The sequence below is a fragment of the Cyprinus carpio genome, chromosome B6 (assembly GCF_018340385.1).
Source record: "Cyprinus carpio isolate SPL01 chromosome B6, ASM1834038v1, whole genome shotgun sequence".
NCBI lineage: Eukaryota > Metazoa > Chordata > Actinopteri > Cypriniformes > Cyprinidae > Cyprinus > Cyprinus carpio.
This window is the reverse complement of record NC_056602.1, coordinates 16,154,990-16,174,390: the sequence shown is the minus strand read 5'-3', so window position 1 is coordinate 16,174,390 and position 19,401 is coordinate 16,154,990. Positions and strand designations below refer to the sequence as shown.

General features: G+C 37.1%; 1 protein-coding gene across 9 annotated transcripts in view; it reads left to right on the top strand.

Moving 5' to 3' along the window:
• Window positions 1-19,401, top strand: part of LOC109060864 (ecotropic viral integration site 5 protein homolog) — a 60,600-nt gene that overhangs the window by 29,536 nt on the left and 11,663 nt on the right. For 4 of the 9 annotated variants that reach the window (XM_042725863.1, XM_042725864.1, XM_042725865.1 and 1 more), the window contains exons 3-18: window positions 6,549-6,738; window positions 8,131-8,355; window positions 8,689-8,763; window positions 8,888-9,013; window positions 9,135-9,278; window positions 9,486-9,575; window positions 12,156-12,253; window positions 12,363-12,423; window positions 12,875-12,928; window positions 13,929-13,961; window positions 14,361-14,510; window positions 15,189-15,320; window positions 15,974-16,114; window positions 16,270-16,428; window positions 17,098-17,244; window positions 17,673-17,768. In XM_042725863.1, coding sequence (XP_042581797.1) covers window positions 6,549-6,738; window positions 8,131-8,355; window positions 8,689-8,763; window positions 8,888-9,013; window positions 9,135-9,278; window positions 9,486-9,575; window positions 12,156-12,253; window positions 12,363-12,423; window positions 12,875-12,928; window positions 13,929-13,961; window positions 14,361-14,510; window positions 15,189-15,320; window positions 15,974-16,114; window positions 16,270-16,428; window positions 17,098-17,244; window positions 17,673-17,768 — 1,921 coding nt within the window. Of the gene's footprint in view, window positions 1-1,866; window positions 2,092-6,548; window positions 6,739-8,130; window positions 8,356-8,688; window positions 8,764-8,887; window positions 9,014-9,134; window positions 9,279-9,485; window positions 9,576-12,155; window positions 12,254-12,362; window positions 12,424-12,874; window positions 12,929-13,928; window positions 13,962-14,360; window positions 14,511-15,188; window positions 15,321-15,973; window positions 16,115-16,269; window positions 16,429-17,097; window positions 17,245-17,672; window positions 17,769-19,401 lie in introns of those variants that run through there. The other 5 variants (XM_042725866.1, XM_042725873.1, XM_042725872.1 and 2 more) reach the window with 4 other exon arrangements.

The window sequence follows — 19,401 nt, the reverse complement described above, 5'->3', positions numbered from 1 at the left end:
GGGAATTCCCCTCTTACGTGACTCTTGTGATAGGGGAAGCAGCATGTACTGTGCTTTCACACGAGACTCCACTACTGATTCATGGCTGTTTACCACAAACACACCTTTTATCCATTATTTTGATTTCAAATCTAAACATTGTCACTGAAAATGCTTTTTCAGCATTGCAGTTCTTTTTTTTAACACCACAATAGGCTACAATCTTTCACAGACATGTTTAAACACAATAAATATTAGCAACATATTATTTAATGCTTTTTACTTTTGCATTTACTTCTTGGTTTATATATTAAGTTGCTCAAGCAAGTGGCAAAACATTTAAACTACTTTTCTTACATCACAAACTTACCATTGAAAGAAACAGTCAGCTCTACTGCCTTTTCTTTTGCATTTAAATCTTTATTACAAGCAATCCTGCAGTTCATAAAGAACTTTGTTTTCCTGCCTCCACAAGTGCCATCTGTTATTGCCTTCTTTATCTAAAAGTGCTCTTTCCCTTTAAACCTAGCCAAAAAGCTTGGAAATGCGCCCTTTTGTGGTAGTTTACTTAAATAATATGCATTTATGGTGTAATTACAAAATTTTGTGTCAATCCATTTTTACAGCAAACAATGCGCTGTTACTTTAATTCTGCGCTTGCAGCACAGCAATATACTCGGTGCGGAAACTATCTTTGCACTGTTGCAGACGCACCCCTGCTGAACACACTGCCGGAACGCAACTGTGTGCAGTGAATGCTTTAATCCGTAAACATAAGCGCGGAAAAAATATGCACTAGTATGCACTGCAAACGGAGTGTGTGAACCTGGTGTTATGTGTGTTTGTTGCGAGTGTGCATGAGTGTACAGTCTCCAGGAGAGCGTGTGAGCGCTGAATGGTTAAACACTGGCAAGAATTAAAAAGAAATGCAATTTATAAACTTGACGATGTGACACTGCCTCGACTGTGCAAGTGACAATTCCTGTGTCAGCTGTGCAGCGTGAAGCTCACTTATAGACATGGAGATATGTGTGGTGATTTGAAGCCATTTGCGTATTTTGAGAGAGAAAGAGAGAGAGAACTGTGATTCACTCACGCTGTTTGTGAATACCTCACCTTCAGCATTATAATGATTTCACCTGCGCCAGACTGAGACTGAGATGGTGCATGTTGTGCCAAACCTCTCACAGCAGCATCATCAGCTTGAGATCGTTTTTTTTGGAGATCGGCTTTTTAGGGATCAATCATCCCAACGTGATTATCGGCCGATACAGATCGGTAGCCGATCAGTCGGAGCACCCCTACTATTTTTCTGAATTACATACATGTATGTGTGTATATTTATATATACATAATAAATATACACAGCACCCATACATATATTATGTAAACAAAAACTTTTATTTTGTGTGCGATTAATCATGAATAATCGTTTGAAAGCTCTATTGTGTGCACTTTAATATGTTTGTGGAAACCCATGATAAAAAATTTTCAGTATTCTTTGAATAGTAAAGTTCAAAACAACATCATTTATTAAAAAAAAAAAAAAAACCAATGTAACTAAACTGTTTTTGACTTATGAATGGTAGTTTATGTGGTCAAGACACTTCATACCATGGTTCAAAATATATAAAGAAACAAATGAGTTACAAGGGACTTTGGTCAGTAAAATAAAACAAAAATAAAAACATAAGGAAACAAATCACAATGTGTTGTGATTTGTAACAGGTTACGTTTCACAGAGAAACTGTGATCCTGCGAATGACATAGAAGTGAATTTGCAAGTATTTTGAAATAATTCTGTTGTTTTAATGCAAAATACGGTTTCATTGCTGGTAAGAAATACAATCCAGTAATTCACCCCCCACATATTTTGAACTCCACTGGGATTTTGCTTTGCTGCTGCACAGGTTGAGGGCCTTTGCACTTTAGATAAGAATTGTTTGTGTGTGTGTTTATGCGGCTCAGAGAGAGAGAGAGAGTGGGGTGAGACTGACACAGCAAGAGAGTGTGAGAGAGAATCAGGTTGTTTCAGTTCTCACAGACACACATTTGGGATTACTTTGAGAAATCCAGGGAAAGACATGTGGATTGCAGAATGAGCTTCCCATGGTGAGCAGCTTCACAGTAATACCTTTGATCAATTCTCTATCGCACAACGCAGCAGATGCAGTGGAGCGGTGATTCACAGCCGGTTACCTATTTTTATTAATGCTTTTTCTTTTTGTATTTTGTATGTCTTTTTCACTGCCACTGTCTTTTCTTTCTGTTTGTGGTTTCTTTTTTTAATTCATTCATAGAACAAGCATTCTATCTGCTTTTACAAAGTAACATTTTTTTTTGTTGTTTTGGAGGAATGAGCATTGTTTGTTCCTTGTACAAGAATCCACTTTGCACTTTAACCAGCAGTGAATCATTAACACAGAAGCAACGCTTGCAATGCAAATTGTCTTAATGCTTACTAAATTAATCAAATAGGTTAAGCCTACAGTACATACTTTATTTAATTGCTTTATTTGTATTTAATATCGTTTATGAACATCTGTACAATAGCTTGTGAGTGGATGTAATTACAAAATGTTTGTGGGGTTTCCCAAACTCTCTGTCCTTTAAATACCATTGAGTAAATACCATCAAGATAAAGGTTTGCATCTGGTCTGCAGTGTGGTTGTAGGATCAGGATTAAGAATCACTAGATTAGATTAAACGGAATAAAGATTTTTAAAATAAATTTCCACTTAGAAGCAAAGATTTTACTATTTCTGGTTTTTGCACCCTAACTAGGCCTTCTCATTTGTGCCCACATACCAAAGAGGCAAGCCCTGCCTTGCCCCAAAGAAGATGGAGGTTGCTCATCATGCATTTTATAATTCACCCAAAAAGTAAAATTCATTTTCATTCAGTTATTCAATTACTCAAATCATTCATTCATGTTGTTCCAAACCTGTTCTTGCTTCTGCAGAACATAAAATATATTTTTTGGAACAGCATTAAAGTGAGTAAATAATGACAAAGCTATTAATTTACTGTATAATGAAGGTCTTTAAAGTTTCCTTTCAGTTGCTTACAAATTTTTGTTGCCCCATTAATGTTGTTTGTATTACTTTGATATAATTATTATTCATATTGTTTAGAATAACCAGTTGTTTCATGATTTTAGTGGTGACTAAGACAGCCACAACCAATTAAATTACATTCTCATGTATCCCATTGCAATTCATGACTGGAATTTAAAGTAACCTTTAAGTTGTTTAGAATGCAGTTTATATTGTGCTTCTAACAAAATTGGATTGAAAAGATACAGTCCAGTAGTCTGAAAAAAACAGAGACTGAAAGTATCCCAGCAGGACCGTCTTTCTTTTTTCCTTTTCTGCCCACCTACCACCAGTAACTCATTCAGCATCACAACCCCTCAGCTGTGAACTCCATGACTCTCTCTCGCTGCCTTTCACCCCGAACAACCGTGGCCCCCCTTGCGTGACACACAAGCGGCTGTAACTGGATCCAGCCTCAGAGCCTTGGTCATGACGTCACCTAGTGCTGCCTTTAGAGAACCGGGGCCCCTCTCTTTTTCCGAGATCAGGTTTCCATGGCTTTGTGTCTGTGCTGTCAGCTCTTAAATGTTGAGGTTACTCACGAGCATTGTCTGCTTGTTTTCCAGCTGATCCAGGGTCAGGTTCACAATGATAGCACCTCCACATTGTCGCTTAGTCAGAAAGGGACATTTTTTAACTCTATGAAATAAGCAATTTACAAATTTGTTTTGAAGCGTTTTATATTTTGCTGGCCGGAAGATTTAGTCTGTTTCTTCATGCCTTATTTGTCTGTTTGTTTATTTTTGGATAGGCTTTTTAGGTGTTGATTTTCTGTTGTTAGCCTTCTTTTACCTATTCTGCAAAAAATTTCTAAGGTTTTTTTTTTTTTTTCTATTTTACAACCACTGCATTTGGCATAAGATATGCTGGGGAGTCTTAAATTGGCTTCTCCATTTATAGCTGTCTGCCAGCATTCCCTAGCACACTTATTTGGCAAACATCCCCTGTTTCATAACAATATTTAGTTGATAAAGACTATAGAATACCCAAGACATGTCACTCGTATAGTTTTGAATGGGGAAAAATACAATTCTCAATATGGCCGCTCAATCGCAGGAAGCCCCGCGTTCTGAATGAAGGAGCCAATCACTAATCGGTAAAGTCAACGCGTCACTGCAGCTGCCGTTAGAACCGTCCCAGTTGCTATAGAAACAGCGTTCTGAGACGTGCGCTCTGGACTGCGCATGTACATTGGCTGATCTAGCTTGAATAATAAGCTTTTTATAACGTTACTTGAGCAAAATAAACAACTTTTATGACACATTTGTTCTCAGATTTCTTTGGTGATTTCAAATATGAAATTTAATCGCAAGCCTAGTAATCAGGTTTGTAGAATTCGATGTTTCCCCATTCTAAGAGATAGGAGTTGCACTTGGATGCCCGAGAGACGTTTCAAAGATGGCTGCCGAGTGACATGACTTGCCTTAAAGGGACTTTGTTGTTAATTCTAAATACTTCACTTTTAAGTCTAAAACAATTCTAATGATGTGCTCTGAATTGTGTGTTGCTTAGAACTGTATTAATGTCTGGAACAGACATGCCACCCAGTGTTTTTTCCCATTAGGCAAAAAAAGACTGCTGGGGCTAACAGCTACTGCTGCCCAAAATACAACTTTAATGTCAACATGAACATGTCAGTGACATTGCCAGCAGTGACATCACTACTGTTTCTCCGTAGAGTGGATGGTAGTCTCTGCCACAAAAACCTGTTTGCCATTCAGTTCACTGATTATCAACTTGGATGACTTCTCTGAAACTGGATGAAAAGCTGACATGTACAAAGTTGTGACTGTTATTGTGTTACTTAATGCGATGACTTCTCTTATCGCTGCTCCATCTGTACACCAAAACTTCCTTTAGGGAAATACAACTTCTACCTTTAAACTGTATTACTTTTCATTTTAGAGTGGGTGGAATTAATTAAACTTTTATGCAACAGTACATTTTTCTTTTATCTTTTTGCTGGAAATTCAACTGAAAATTGTTTATTTTAAAATAAATATTTGAAAAAAAAAAAAGTTTTTTTTTTTTTATTATTATTTGACACTTTATCCAAAAGATAATAATATTATTAAAACAAATGATTATTAAAATTATAAAAAAAAGAAAAAAAAAAGGGGGGAAGTCGTGGCCTAATGGTTAGAGAGTCGGACTCGTAACCCAAAAGGTTGCGGGTTCGAGGCTCATACCAGCAGGGATTGTAGGTCGGGGGAGTGTATGTACAGGGCTCTCTCTCACCTTTAATACCACGACTGAGGTGCCCTTGGTGCTTCCCCGGCACCACAGCAAAAAATGGCTGCCCACTACTCCGGTTGTGTGTTCACGGTGTGTGTGTGTTCACTGCTGTGTGTGTGCACTTTGGATGGGTTAAATGCAGAGCACTTATTCCGAGTATGGGTCACCATACTTGGCCACATTTCACGTCACTTTCACTTGATCGCACTTCAGTTATTCTGGCACCAGTGCAATACACTAGCACACACTGCTTCACATTGTACAAAAAAAGAAAAAGAAACTGTAAAAATAAGAATATAAAATAAATTTGCATTAAGAGCCTACTACACATCAAAAAATGCATAGAACAACAGAAAGCTCACAGGAAATAAAGCATACATACAGTGAATACAAGTATTTTGTTGGTTGGTTTGTTATGAAGGGTTTCATGTTTTTTATTTAGTTATTTATTTATTTTTAAAACAAGGTGACACACTTTTCCTTGTTCCATTATGTTATTATAAATGAAACAATTAAGCATGTACATTATTTCTGCACTCCAAGCACAACTACACAATATTCTTACAAAATCCTTAAAGTGTTAGTTCACCCAAAAATGAAATTTCTGTCATAAATTACTTACCCTCATGTCGTTCAAAACCTGTAAGACCATTTTGATAAATCCGAGAGCTTTATGACCCTCCATAGACAGCAAGGGAACTATCACGTTCAAGGCTTAGAAACTTAGTAGGGATATTGTTAAAATAGTCTGTGTCATCAGTGGTTCAACCGTAATATTACGAAGCTACGAGAATACTTTTTGTGCACAAAGAAAACAAATATAGTGACTTTATTCAACAATTTCTTCTCTTTCGGTCAGTCTCTGCTGTCATTCACGACAGTAGGACATGGGGGTGAGTAATAAATGACAGAATTTTAATTTTTGGATGAACTAGCCCTATCCCTTTAATACTAAAATGTTACGGGTGAAGATGTCCATTAAGGAAATATGTCCATTTAAGTTAGACATTACTTTTGGCCACTACTTGTATAACACTGTATTGAACATTTGTTTTGTATGATGCTTAAGAACACCTTTACCATCATACTGTCAGGCCCTGTTTCATCTGATGTAGGTTAACTTTGAGTGCATATGTAACTTTTTTTTTAGTTTTCATTTATGCTTCTTTTAAAAGAGCAAACAAAAATATTATAGTTTACTTCTCTAATAACTGTTCTCTGCCATGGTTGCCTTTCCAGGTTGTTGGAGACAGACAGCAAGTCTTTACGGTCTGTGAATGGCTCTCGAAGGAACAGTGGCTCCTCACTGGTGTCTAGTTCATCAGCCTCCTCCAACTTGTCACACTTGGAGGAGGATTCATGGATCCTTTGGGGACGCATCGTCAATGAGTGGGAAGATGTGTGGAAGAAGAAGGAAAAACAACTAAAAGTGAGCAGATAGACTATCCATGAAGTACTGTGGGCAAATCAGATATATGTCACTTATTATTAACATAAGGGTTTTCAGATGTCATTCTTTTAATTACAACAACAGTAATAATAATAATAATAAAAACATTTTATTAGCATTTAGAGCAAAGCTCCAGCAACATCAAATATACTGCACAAGCACATAGCTACTGATTTATTGCTGTTATAAGGTCGTGAAACACATTACAAAAAAGGTCATAAAACATACAGCCCAATTTAAATATGTGAGTGATTTACTGGTAGTGCTACTGTGTTCGTGAATTAAGAAAAATGGTAAATGTGCAGTGCCATTGCTGACTGAGGAAACCGATAGAAACAACAGGAAGGTTGGTTCGGCGAGAGAAAGGATTATATTTACTGATGGCAACCAGCTATAAAGTTTGATATCAAATATAATGATATTTGAATAATGAATTTTCAAAATTTTGGGTTATGACAAATGGTTTATAAATTGTATAGTGAGCCTAGCATGTATTGATTGCTCCTGGGTATGGAGCCAAAAAAAAAAAAAGTTTATAAAAATATGACACTATTTTAACCTTTAAAAAACTTTTGGATGGTTGGTCAAACTCTTATCAACTTTATATTTTTCCAAAACATTCTTTTATTACTACACGGAAGCTTAGGCCTTTTGAAATATTTTCCATTTCCTCTTAAAATAATACTTCTGCAGTGTTTTACATAACCCACTCACACAATAACATTTCCAAGGAAACAATGAGAAAGAGAAAATGAAATAAACCACTTAAGCAAATTTCACAGATGTCACTTTCCCACAGAACATACTGAACTCAGTGAGACAAAGGAAATGCAGTTTGTGTTTAATGTATGACCTCTTACAAGCCAAAGAGGAGGATCTCTGGCACTTCTAGCAAAGCAGCAACAGAAGTCTTTTGTACAGCCTAGTATTCTAACAAAGACACATCTCTAGCACACCCCTAGAGTGCTTTTGAAGAATCTCTGTGCTGACAGTGTATGTAGGTGGACCCTCATTTCAATGACCAGCAGTAGAAATAAGCCAATCTTCTACTGCGCAGATGAGCACAGGAAACAGCTTAATCAGGTCAAACATAATTTGGTTACGAAAACATCAAGCTTTGCTGTAGAAATCTCTGACAAGGTTATATTTAGCAGCATAAAATGGTCTTATCCTGTCTGAGGTACATACTAAACCCTGGGGAGAACGTCTTAATGCTGACAATCTTGGAACCTTGAGTAATTTGAATGTGTAATGCTTCAAATAAACTAATGGAGATTTGGCAGTATGCGTACTTGCTTTAAAGTTTGGCTCTTATGTCCTGACTTTCAGTGTTAATATTTAAATCAGTGGTTTGCTGTTTTTTTTTCTTAGGAACTGGTTAGGAAAGGCATTCCACATCACTTCCGAGCAATAGTGTGGCAGCTGTTGTGCAATGCCCAGAATCTACCCATAAAGGAGCAGTATTCTGAGCTGCTGAAGATGACCTCGCCTTGTGAAAAACTTATCCGCAGGGACATTGCCCGTACCTACCCCGAGCATGAGTTCTTTAAGGAGAAGGACAGTCTGGGTCAGGAGGTGCTCTTTAATGTTATGAAGGTAGGTTATTACTGTTAGCCACTTTTATTTAAGACAACAGTATATTTATTATCAGAAGAATCTCCTTGAACTAGGACAAAGCAGTTATAGTTCATAGTTAGTTATAGGAATATAAACCTCATGATCTTTAACCTGTACACCACCTGACATTGGTTTTTGTTTAATGTCATTTGAAACCAGATTTTACACAAGGAAAACACCTAAAGGTCACTGGAGTTTTTTTTAATGTTATTTATTTTTATTATTTTTTTTAAAGATGAGTAATAATGCGGGAATAACAGATCTTGTTCTGCTCTTAACTGAGCAATGATTTTATAACTTTTGTGTTTACAGGCATATTCTCTGGTTGATAGAGAGGTGGGCTACTGTCAGGGAAGTGCTTTCATTGTTGGCCTTCTTCTAATGCAGGTATTAACACAATCAAAAAATATTCTAGCTATAGATCACGTTTTTTATTACATGATAACAATAGTACAGTTATTATTATTTACAGTCTGTGATAATGTGCTGTATAATTGTTGCCTTCTTGCAGATGCCAGAAGAAGAGGCTTTCTGTGTGTTTGTGAAACTGATGCAGGATTACAGGCTGAGAGAGCTCTTTAAACCCAGTATGGCTGAACTTGGCCTATGCATGTACCAGTTTGAATGTATGATTCAGGTTAGTGACTGTCTGCTGATTTGTTCCTCATAAATCTATAAAGCTTAGTACACTAAATTAAATGATACTAACTTATTGCTTTCACCTGGTGATTTCACCATCTCTTGGTTTCTCCTTGCAGGAGCAGCTCCCAGAGCTCCATGTGCACTTCCAGGCCCAGAGTTTCCACACCTCCATGTATGCTTCATCTTGGTTCCTCACCATCTTTCTTACCTCTTTTCCTCTTCCTGTCGCCACCAGGATCTTTGATATATTCATGTGTGAGGTAGGACTTAATGGTTATCATTCTTTCTCTCCTCACACACTCTACTCCGCCTCTCTTTTTTATGCAGTCATATGTTTTGCATGCTAAGCTAATTTGAGAACGAGACGCTGGTGTTTTTCAGCGGTCTGTTATCACCCTCTGGTGGCTTCACAATGCTATTGCATATATTTTTGGATCTTGATTTTTCACCAGTAGGTGTCCTTACAGGGTTTAGAGATAGTGTTTCGTGTGGGGATGGCTATCCTGCAGATGAATCAGGCTGAGCTCATGCAGTTGGACATGGAGGGAATGTTGCAGGTGGGGTATTTATAAACATTTTATTCTCAAGGATAAACTGGCATTTAACTTAATTATAGCTGCTATGCAAGCTGATACTTTTCTCAGTGGAAGTTGCCACACCATGATTAGAGTCTAGGGCTGTTGTACAAATGAGTTTGTTTTACAAATATGCAATTATTTTTTAAGCAAAATACAAAAGTTCTTTGAATTTTTGAGTAACCATTGGCTTTAAAGGTTGATCAAAAGTTTAGAATGATTAAGATTTTTTAAATATATTTGAAAGAAGTCTTTGCATTTTTTTATTTGATAAAAAGTAAAAACAGTGATATTGTGAAATATTACAAATTAAAATAGATGTTTTCTATTCTAGTACATATTAAAATGTCATTTATTTCTGTTATGGCAAATCTGAATTTTGAGTAATCATTTCCCCAGTTAAAACAAATGCTTAAAGGGGTCGTATGATGTTGCTAAAAAGAACATTATTTTGTGTATTTGGTGTAATGAAATGTGTTTATGCAGTTTAAGGTTCAAAAAACACATTATTTTCCACATAATGTACATTATTGTTTCTCCTCTATGCCCCGCCTTTCTGAAACGCGTCGTAGAGACCTGCACAGGACGAATTTTTCAGTCCCGCTACCTCAAGATTCTGTCCCGCTCCTGCAGAAATATATCTTATTTGGTCCTGCTCCCGCCCGCGACATTCATGTTTTATCCCACTCATGCCCGCAAAAGTCCCGCACAAAAGTAATCTATATAGATTTTTTTCAGTATATCGAAGAAATTTACATGAAATGGTTCTGTAACATCTCCTAAGCTCTACAACATCCCAGCATAAACACCCCCGATAAAAGATTTGTTATTTAGGCTAAGCTTCAACATTCACAAACCACTGTTATTTTTAACAGAAAAGCAAGCATGGGCTGCTGCGTGCATGGTTTGGCATGGCAGAATGCAAGCAGCGCGCTTCCTTTATCACTAAAAGCTGACATCTCAGTTAATCGCGATCTCATAAAGCTATGTTATAACACAATAAATATATGCACAATGAATCTTTCACAGTGTCTACACTTTTTATGTTAAAATAAGAGGATTCGTGAGCATGCAATTTCAGCCCTGCAGTGAGTAGAGTCTAACTTAATCACTTCTGATTGGCCATTGCGTTCAAGAAATCAACAGCTGAGTCTCTGATTGGCTACATTGGGCAACCCTTTAAACACATGCTATAAATAGAAACTATGCCTAGCTTGCACGTCAATCATTTTAATGTTAATATTTTTTTTTTTTTTATTTGTTGTTTTTGATTTTAATAAGTGCTTTTGTTTTTTAGTTTATGTTTTTTTTGATTATTTTTTTTTTGATTTATTTTTTGGGGTAGTTTTGTTATTCATTTTATTGTACAAAAACGAGTCTCTTCCCGCCCGCATTCGCCCATCAAGAGTTGTCCCGCGCCGCACCCTGTTGCGTTGGGTCCCGTGGTACTCCCACGGGAGTGCAGGTCTCTAACACATAATTTTTTACAAAGCTCATCGGTCTGAAAAGCGAGGTGTGCTCTGATTGGCCAGCTATCCAGTGCTTTGTGATTGGCCGAATGCCCCAAGCGTGTGATGGAAAGGTTACGTCCCTTGTCATACTGTGATGCGTGTCCCGGTCAGAACATCGGCAAGACAAGACAAAAACAATAAAACCCATTACAAATGAGCCATTTGCTGCATCAAGTGGGGACATAATTATGGATTATAATGATTTATAGATTATAATTGCGTTGCATTGCATAAACATAAAACTATGTCTGCATTTGTGATGAGAAACAACAAGCACTACTCTACACCAGTGGTTCTCAATTCCAGTTTTCGGGCCCCCCAGCTCTGCATATCTTGCATGTCTCTCTTTGTTAACACACCTAATCCAGATAATCAGCTCTTTAGAAGTGAGCTTCGTGCATGAACTGTGTTCCCATTGACATACACAGTGTTCATTGCTCCCTACTCCCTGAGCAGGGGAAATCTGTTGAAGTTACCTCACTTTGGAACATTCATTCACAGATTTGTGCTGCGCAACGTTTTCACATATGGACAAGTGTGACATCATATACCTCTGTAAATAAATACAATTTAAATTCACATCTCACACACTTCAGTGTACTCTGAATGGAACATATAAGTTCGCTTCAAACTGGAATCATGGCAGAATATCCTGTGATGTCCACTTCGCAGGACACTTACGTTTGAATAGAACAAACATCTGAAGCCATAAGAGAAACATACAAAATGTGCAGAGCAGGGGGGCACGAGGACTGAAATCGACTTTTTTTTTTTTTTTTTTACAAAAAAAAAAAAAAACTAGCTGCAAACCTTTGAATGGCACTGTATCATGGTTTCGAAAAAAAGTAACTTAAATATTAAAAAATGGTAAGAAATGTTTCTTAAGCACCAAATGAGACACTGAAGACTGGAGTAGTGGCTGCTGAAAATTCAGCTTTGCCATCATAGGAATAAATAATAGTGTATAATAATTGTAGTAATAGTAGTAGTAATAATAATAATAATAATAGTAAAATAATAATGTAGGTTTGGTATTTTCACTCTGTTGCAGCACTTTCAGAAGGTGATCCCTCACCAGCTGGATAGTGGACCAGACAAAGTCATCCAGGCTGCTTATCAAGTCAAGTACAATGCCAAGAAAATGAAAAAGTGAGTGTACATTGTGTAAAGTGAATTTATTTCCTTTTCTTTTTTAACATTTAATATGTTTTTGGACATGGAAATTTGCTGAACTGTTTCTTTATGCCTTTATTCTCAGGTTGGAAAAGGAGTACACTACGATCAAAACCAAGGAGATGGAGGAACAGGTGGAGATTAAGGTGAGACAGCCATCCCATTCCTAATAGCATTTTGCTTAAAAGATGCCTTTCCAAACATTTTTGCTACTTCTCTTAGTATTGTTATTCATTTTAGTATGCGCTTATGGACACTGTTCATGGACTTTGATGCATTTTTATGAACATTGTATATTTAGTTTTTATTATATTTTTTATATATTTTAATATATGTTCCAAATTTGACACTTTTCTCTCTTCTGAGGGTAATCAATCTGTTTTTTTCCCCCCACTTTTGGGAAGTTGTGGAAATGATAGTATAGATTTTTTATTTTACTACTGAAGCAAATGGGAACACAGAAATTATATTTGCTAAAATTTTCTATTAAAATAAATGCTATTAATGCTATTAACTGAATTAATCAAAGGCCAAACTGTGTTATATTGTATGGCTGTATTTAAGTCTAACATTGCTGATGTTGACACTCCATTACAGAGACTACGCACAGAGAACAGACTCTTGAAGCAGAGAATAGACACTCTGGAGAAAGTGAGTGATAAGATGCAAAGCAAATCATTCATCATTCAAACATATCCATACACCATTATGTCATCCCATATTTGCTCATCTTGAATTGGTTCATGGCTCTCTTTGTTGTCAGTTATTCTTTGGTAATTCTTTGGTGTAACCAATAACAAATGCTTGAACACACCTGATTGGGTGTATCATAACTGGCTTGAGTGCATGTCATTGGAAATCTTGTTGTGTTTTATGAGGCTGGTATGTACAGTGATAACGGAAAAAAAAAAATCACCCTTTTAGGTGTGCACATGGTAAATGCTTGTCTACATGTACTAATTTCAGACAAGAATGGTTGTCTGACAGGCTGTCTTTTGAGCTATACTTTTTTGAGCATGGGTGAAAACCCAAACCTGCATTGGTGCATGTTGGAATATTCTCTGCTTGTAAAGGCATGTTTGTGTCATGCATGAAACAGAAAGCCCATGGTGCATATCAGTTAAAAAACAAAAAACAAACAAAAAACCCCCCGCACATCTACTCGCCTTCCATCTCCTCCATGCATGAAACCTTTGTACTCAAATGAAGTACTAACTCAAACACCTTCAGAAGTTCCCCATTTGTAACCCAGGGTCGCGTTTGTTGTGCAAATATAGTAGATCCACAAACTTTAAAATGACACCAGTTTCCGTTGTATTCTCACCCTACTGACGCTCATACTGTCCTCCGCTTGGCCTCCTTTTACACTTTTCACCCTGTTGTGGTGTCACAGTCTTGCTTTGTTCATAGCCACAGCACGGACACCATGCTCAAACCATGTTCCTTTTCTACCCCAGCTCGCTATGACTGTTTCAAAACTGCATTTATGCCAAGTTAGTAAATGTTGGTCTTTGTAATGTCTTAATATAGGGGTACGAAAAAGAACAGTGTTTTCTGTCAAATCGGTCTTATTATTTTGATCTGTGTTGTAATATCCTTTGGTCTCTCTCTTCTCTTTGCTGTTTCCTTTATGGATTTTCTCTGTTTTTAGGAAAGTGCTTCTTTGGCAGATAGATTGATACAGGTACAATTTTCACTCTCCTCACCACCATTTATCTCTGTCTTTCCCCTGTAAGAACCCTGCAGTTCTGTCTTTAGCTTTGCTTCGTTTCCATGATTTGCTTAAATATCTCACACCTACTCACAATCAAGAGTGAAATAAGGCAAATTCTGCGATTTCTGACTTCAGGGAAAAGGCATCACTGTGCTTAGTATCTTTGGGCTGCACTCCTGATTATTGGTGAAATACTACAATAATCCCCCCCTTTGATAGTCGAAAAAAAATAAGTGCTAAATTGAAAGCCTAAAACTGCTAACAGCATGAAAGTGCTTGAGATCCAGCATTATTTTTTCTCCATCCATACATCCGTTTCCACCCATTCCGATTCTCCGCTCACCCCTCATCCATAATTGGTCACGTCAGGGTCAGGTGACACGAGCCCAAGAGGCAGAGGAGAACTACCTGGTCAAACGGGAGCTGGCCACGGTCAAACAACACAATGAGGAAACCAGCGCACTGCTGGAGCAAGCACAAAACACCATCCGACAGCTCCAGCAACAGCAGCCGTTTGCGGTAAGGGCAACTCAGAGACAGTGCCTCCTCCTGGATGAGAGGCCTGCTCTTTGAACACAGAAAACGTATGAAAACACTGAGAAATGTTTTGCTCCATGTCAACAGTTTGCAGTGGCCGCCACACTTGATTCATTTGGCTTTGCCTAGCAACAAAATCTCAGCGACCAGAGCTCGAACGGCAACTCTTGTAATGATCCTCTTTACATGCATGACTGCAGATCAGAACAGCAGAGCAGAGGTCATTTGCATGCACAACAGTGCCAAATGGGGCTTATGTACATGTAAGAGTTGTCAAATATGAGTGTAACTTAAGCAAGAGTCTTGAGTCACCACTGTCTGTTTAATAAAATCTACACCCTCAACTGAAGGGCAGAATATGGCTCATCAATTATTAATGTGCACATGCTCAACATGGAGAAAAAGTGGATAACGTGTCATTTTCTGTGGGGAAAGTGCTGTTTTGCATAATGTTGTGTTGCAGTTTCATTATGATTTAATGTGGCTGTTGGTAAAACTAGTGTGTTTTCTTTTGTTTTTTTTTAAAGCAAGGATGAAACGTGCATTGGGTCAAATCAAACTGCAAGATCTGTTTAGATGTTATGTCCATGAGTATTCAGTGCTAACACAGTGAATGATCGACAGAATTTTCACTCACAATTTCTTTGTTGTTCAATTTAGAAGGGGAACCCACGCTACTCTGAAGAGTTCATCCTGCAGTTGGAGAGGGAACTGGTACAGGCCCGTCTTAAAGAGGCTGAGTCTCAGTGTGCACTGAAGGAGATGCAGGACAAGATTCTTGACATGGAGAAGGTGAAAGAACTTTTCTCAAGCACACAAACTCACCCGTAGGCTGTTGTAGCTTTCTACCGTAGTGGAACTGTCGAGCAATGATGCACTTGGCTACTTTGCTACAAATCTGCTCATGAAGAAATATTTTTAATGCATATTGCAAGTTTTGAGAATATATAATTTTACATCCTTAATTGAATTGCACAAGCCACTTTTAATGATCATAAGAAATCAGTTCACATGCAATATTATTAGATTTTTTTTGTTTTTAGATGGACAGAAACAGTTATGTGGTTGGTGTTGCTGTGCTGCATTAAAGGGTGCATTAAATTGAACAAAAGTCACAGTAAAGGCCTTTACATTCTGTTTAAAATTATGCTGTTGAACTTTCGTTTCCACAAAAAATATTAAACCCAATTGTTTTAAACATTGATAAGAAATAATTCTTGAGCACCAAATCCAATGTTAAAATGCCAATATATATACAATTATTAATCAATTCGATAGTATTTTTACGTTTTTGCTATGTTTTTGATTAATGAAAGGCAACCTTGATGAGCATAAGTATCGTGCACTGGCTCCAGGACCCTGACTGTGGAAAACTGCTTTTTGATCATTGTTATACAAGCACTCCTTGTGCTTACTCTGTTTTAATTCTTTTGTTTCTGTTTCAGAGAAATGCATCCCTGCCAGATGAAAATAATGTGGTACGTCTTCAGGAGGAGCTAATTGGTGTAAAGTTGAGGGAGGCAGAGGCTCTAACAGGCCTTAAAGAGCTTAGACAGCAGGTCAGAGATCTGGAGGAGCACTGGCAGGTAAATACACACTCTCAGAGACAGCTGTTTTATCCACAGAAGGTGTAAGTGTTTGTGCAAGCTCTACTGTGTTGTAGTTTCACCATGTGCTGTCCCTTTCATACTTCCATTTAACTCACAAAAGTTTAAGTAAGGTACTTTGGCGTTGTGTGCAGAGGCATCTGGCGCGTACGGCAGGCCGCTGGAAAGACAGTCCACGGAAGAATGCAGCAAGCGAGCTTCAGGATGAGCTGATGAGCGTGAGACTCAGAGAGGCAGAGGCACAGGCTGAGCTCAGAGAAATCAGACAGAGGATGCTGGAACTGGAGACCCAGGTCTCATTCACATATGATTGTTCATCTTTGTTGTACATAGTGTTGGGTGTTCATGAGAAGACCAATTTCTAAGCTTGTTTAAGGGGTGTCCCAGACTAAGGATTTACATAGTCGAATCAGAATTGTCAAATCTTGCCATGTCGACTCAGTCAAATCATATATAATCATATCTGCTTCTATTCGACTGTGCGATTGGTAATCGAATCAGGTTTATCCTACCGAATCTTCGACTATTCGGGTTCATCCTTGCTTGTTTCAAATTTTTTTTTGTTTCAAATATTTTTTCATTAATCATCAGACAGACTTTTGCCTGGCTACTTCTACATCTTTTTAAAGGAAGTTTAAGGTAGCTAATCTGATTTTACCAAAATAATTGACTACAAAACTAAATTATTTACACACAACAAAAGTAAATTGTACTTCATTCTAATAAAACGGCTAAAAATGCATTTATGTTTTCAGCCCTGTACTCCAGGCCACCGACTTTAAACACATTTTTAGCCAATAGAGGGAGACAAAGTTAATTAATTTATATTCGGACATGATTCACTTTGAGTTTGGGCACTGCTTTATCACTTCAGATTTTAGTTGGTTATCTTAAACTCCAAATTACATGTAGAGATTTGTATGTATTTATTTATTTATTTTATTTATTTTTCTCATTTACAGAATCAGATACATAGTAATCAACTGCGGCGTGCAGAACTAGAGGCCAGAAATCTACAGGAGCGACTGCAGGTTTTGACCAACCAGAATAAGACGTTGCATGCAGAGCTGCAGGAGACAAAACGGAAACAGGCTGAAATAGAGTGCAAGGTTAGTGACAGTCAACCTAACAGCTTGGTGCAAAAATACATACTTAAAAAAAAAAAAAAAATTATAGTGCTGTATAATCAAGTTGGAAAAAGTACCTATTTCTTATACTAATTTACCAGTACACCTTTTATTCAATTATTAATCTGTCAAAATAATAATAAAAAAAGATATAAAAAAAGCAAAATATGCCTCTAATTACCACATATTTGTATGATTTGGTTACATTTCCTCATTCACGACTTAGCTTTAAATAGGGTTTAGCAGTTCCTGTTTTCAGCGCTTCAGTTTGAGAGCAGCATTAGGCGCTGAGTTTTTCTGGTCTCAGATAAGCATAACAAAAATAAGCCATTCAATAAAAGCTGAATCTATATGCATGTTCACAGTGGATTCATTTCACAGTTTATTCTCTCTCTTTTTTTTAACGACAGAATAAAGAAGAGGTAATGGCAGTGAGATTGAGAGAAGCTGACAATATTGCTACCATGGCTGAGCTTCAGCAGCAGATCTCTGAGCTTGAGATTCAGGTACAAATAAGAACAGAATCCACTATATCACAATTTAGTCCTTTCACAACCCAACATAGCATAGTCCAGGACAGTAGTCTCTCCATAGCACAGCTTTTGTCTCCTAACTTCTAGAATACCCATTAGATTTCACTTTTACAATGTGATTACATCTATCTGCTGTCATAGCATTTTTACTTGTCCACATAGTTTGGTTCTTGTGTGAAATATTTAAACTCTAGTTGGTAAATAAGGGTTTGACAAGGATTGTTTGTGAACACAGTTTTCCTAAGGATGTTCACACAACTCCTGAGGATGCAGTTTTTAAGTAAGAAGGGGTATTTTTGTATGAAAGGCCCCATTCTTTTTGGCTGTTTTAAAAAATAAATCTTGATGGATTTGTTCATGTATTTGGTTGTTGTCAACAAATCATTTGGATTGAACCCAAAAAAAATATAAATAATACACTATTTATATTAGAAGCCTTTAAAAGTACCTGCATAGGAACCAGATAATAGTTACAAATAAAATGTAAAAAAAAAAAAAAAAAAAAAAAAGCCGTACAGTTTTTCAGAATCCTACTGTAAAATGTGTACACATTTTTCTTGTAAATCAGTTGAAACTTACTTTTATTTATTCAGCTTAAGCATTACACTAAATAGAGCTATATATAATATATATATATATATATATATATATATATATATATATATATATATATATAATATAATATATGTTGACCGTGATTGAAACAGGTGTGTTTTGATTTGAGGGAAAGAATATATTAGTAAGAATTACTGGATTGAAATGAGACGAGCGTTTGATCTCTTCGGAGAAAACGCTGCCATCTGAAAAGGTAGCGTTCCCCATGCAGGAAGCCAAATTATTTTAAAGATTGGCTCAGTATGTCATCAGTGCTGTTTTATATCAGTGTGGGGTGTTTGACTTTCCTTCCTGAGACCGATATAAACTGGGCTTTTTTGTATTCGAAACTAAATCTCACCTTTATGAGAGTGTTCTCATTTCTGTCGCAAGCTTTTCTCTTCAGCACTTTCTTTTACCTTTCTATGAAGTTTGATGTTGGATAGTCTGTCTCATCTCTTATTTTACTGTTTCCTTTCTTAGATTTAACCTGAGAGTGTTGTATTTTGCTAGATGTATTTGCGTGATTTGTGTGTGTGTGTGTTTGTGTGTGTGTGTGTGTGTGTGTGTTTGTGTGTGTGTGTGTGTGTGTGTGTGTGCTGAAATTGCATCAGCTTGCTATATATCAGATTAGACAAGCATGCTGCTCTTAGGCATGTGCAGCTCTTAGCTGTGGTTCTGTGGTTTTGGCTACCTACATGGTTTTTACCCTGAGGGCTGTGGGCAACAGATCTGGCTCACCATATTTTAATTCACTTATAGGCTGTTGGCAAAAGACAGTGACGATGACAGAGGATGAGAGAAAGTAACTGCCCATTGCATATCTATCAGCCTTGAACCTCATTGAATGAAAGTTAATTTTGGGGATTGAAAATATGTTAATTTAGGCTGTGAATGAATGCAATTTATTTTGAGATCCACACAGTTTATTTATTTGAGCTGTTTGTGAATTTATTATTTATTCTACATTATACATATGTTCTGTGTGATTACTAAATCGGATTCAAATGTT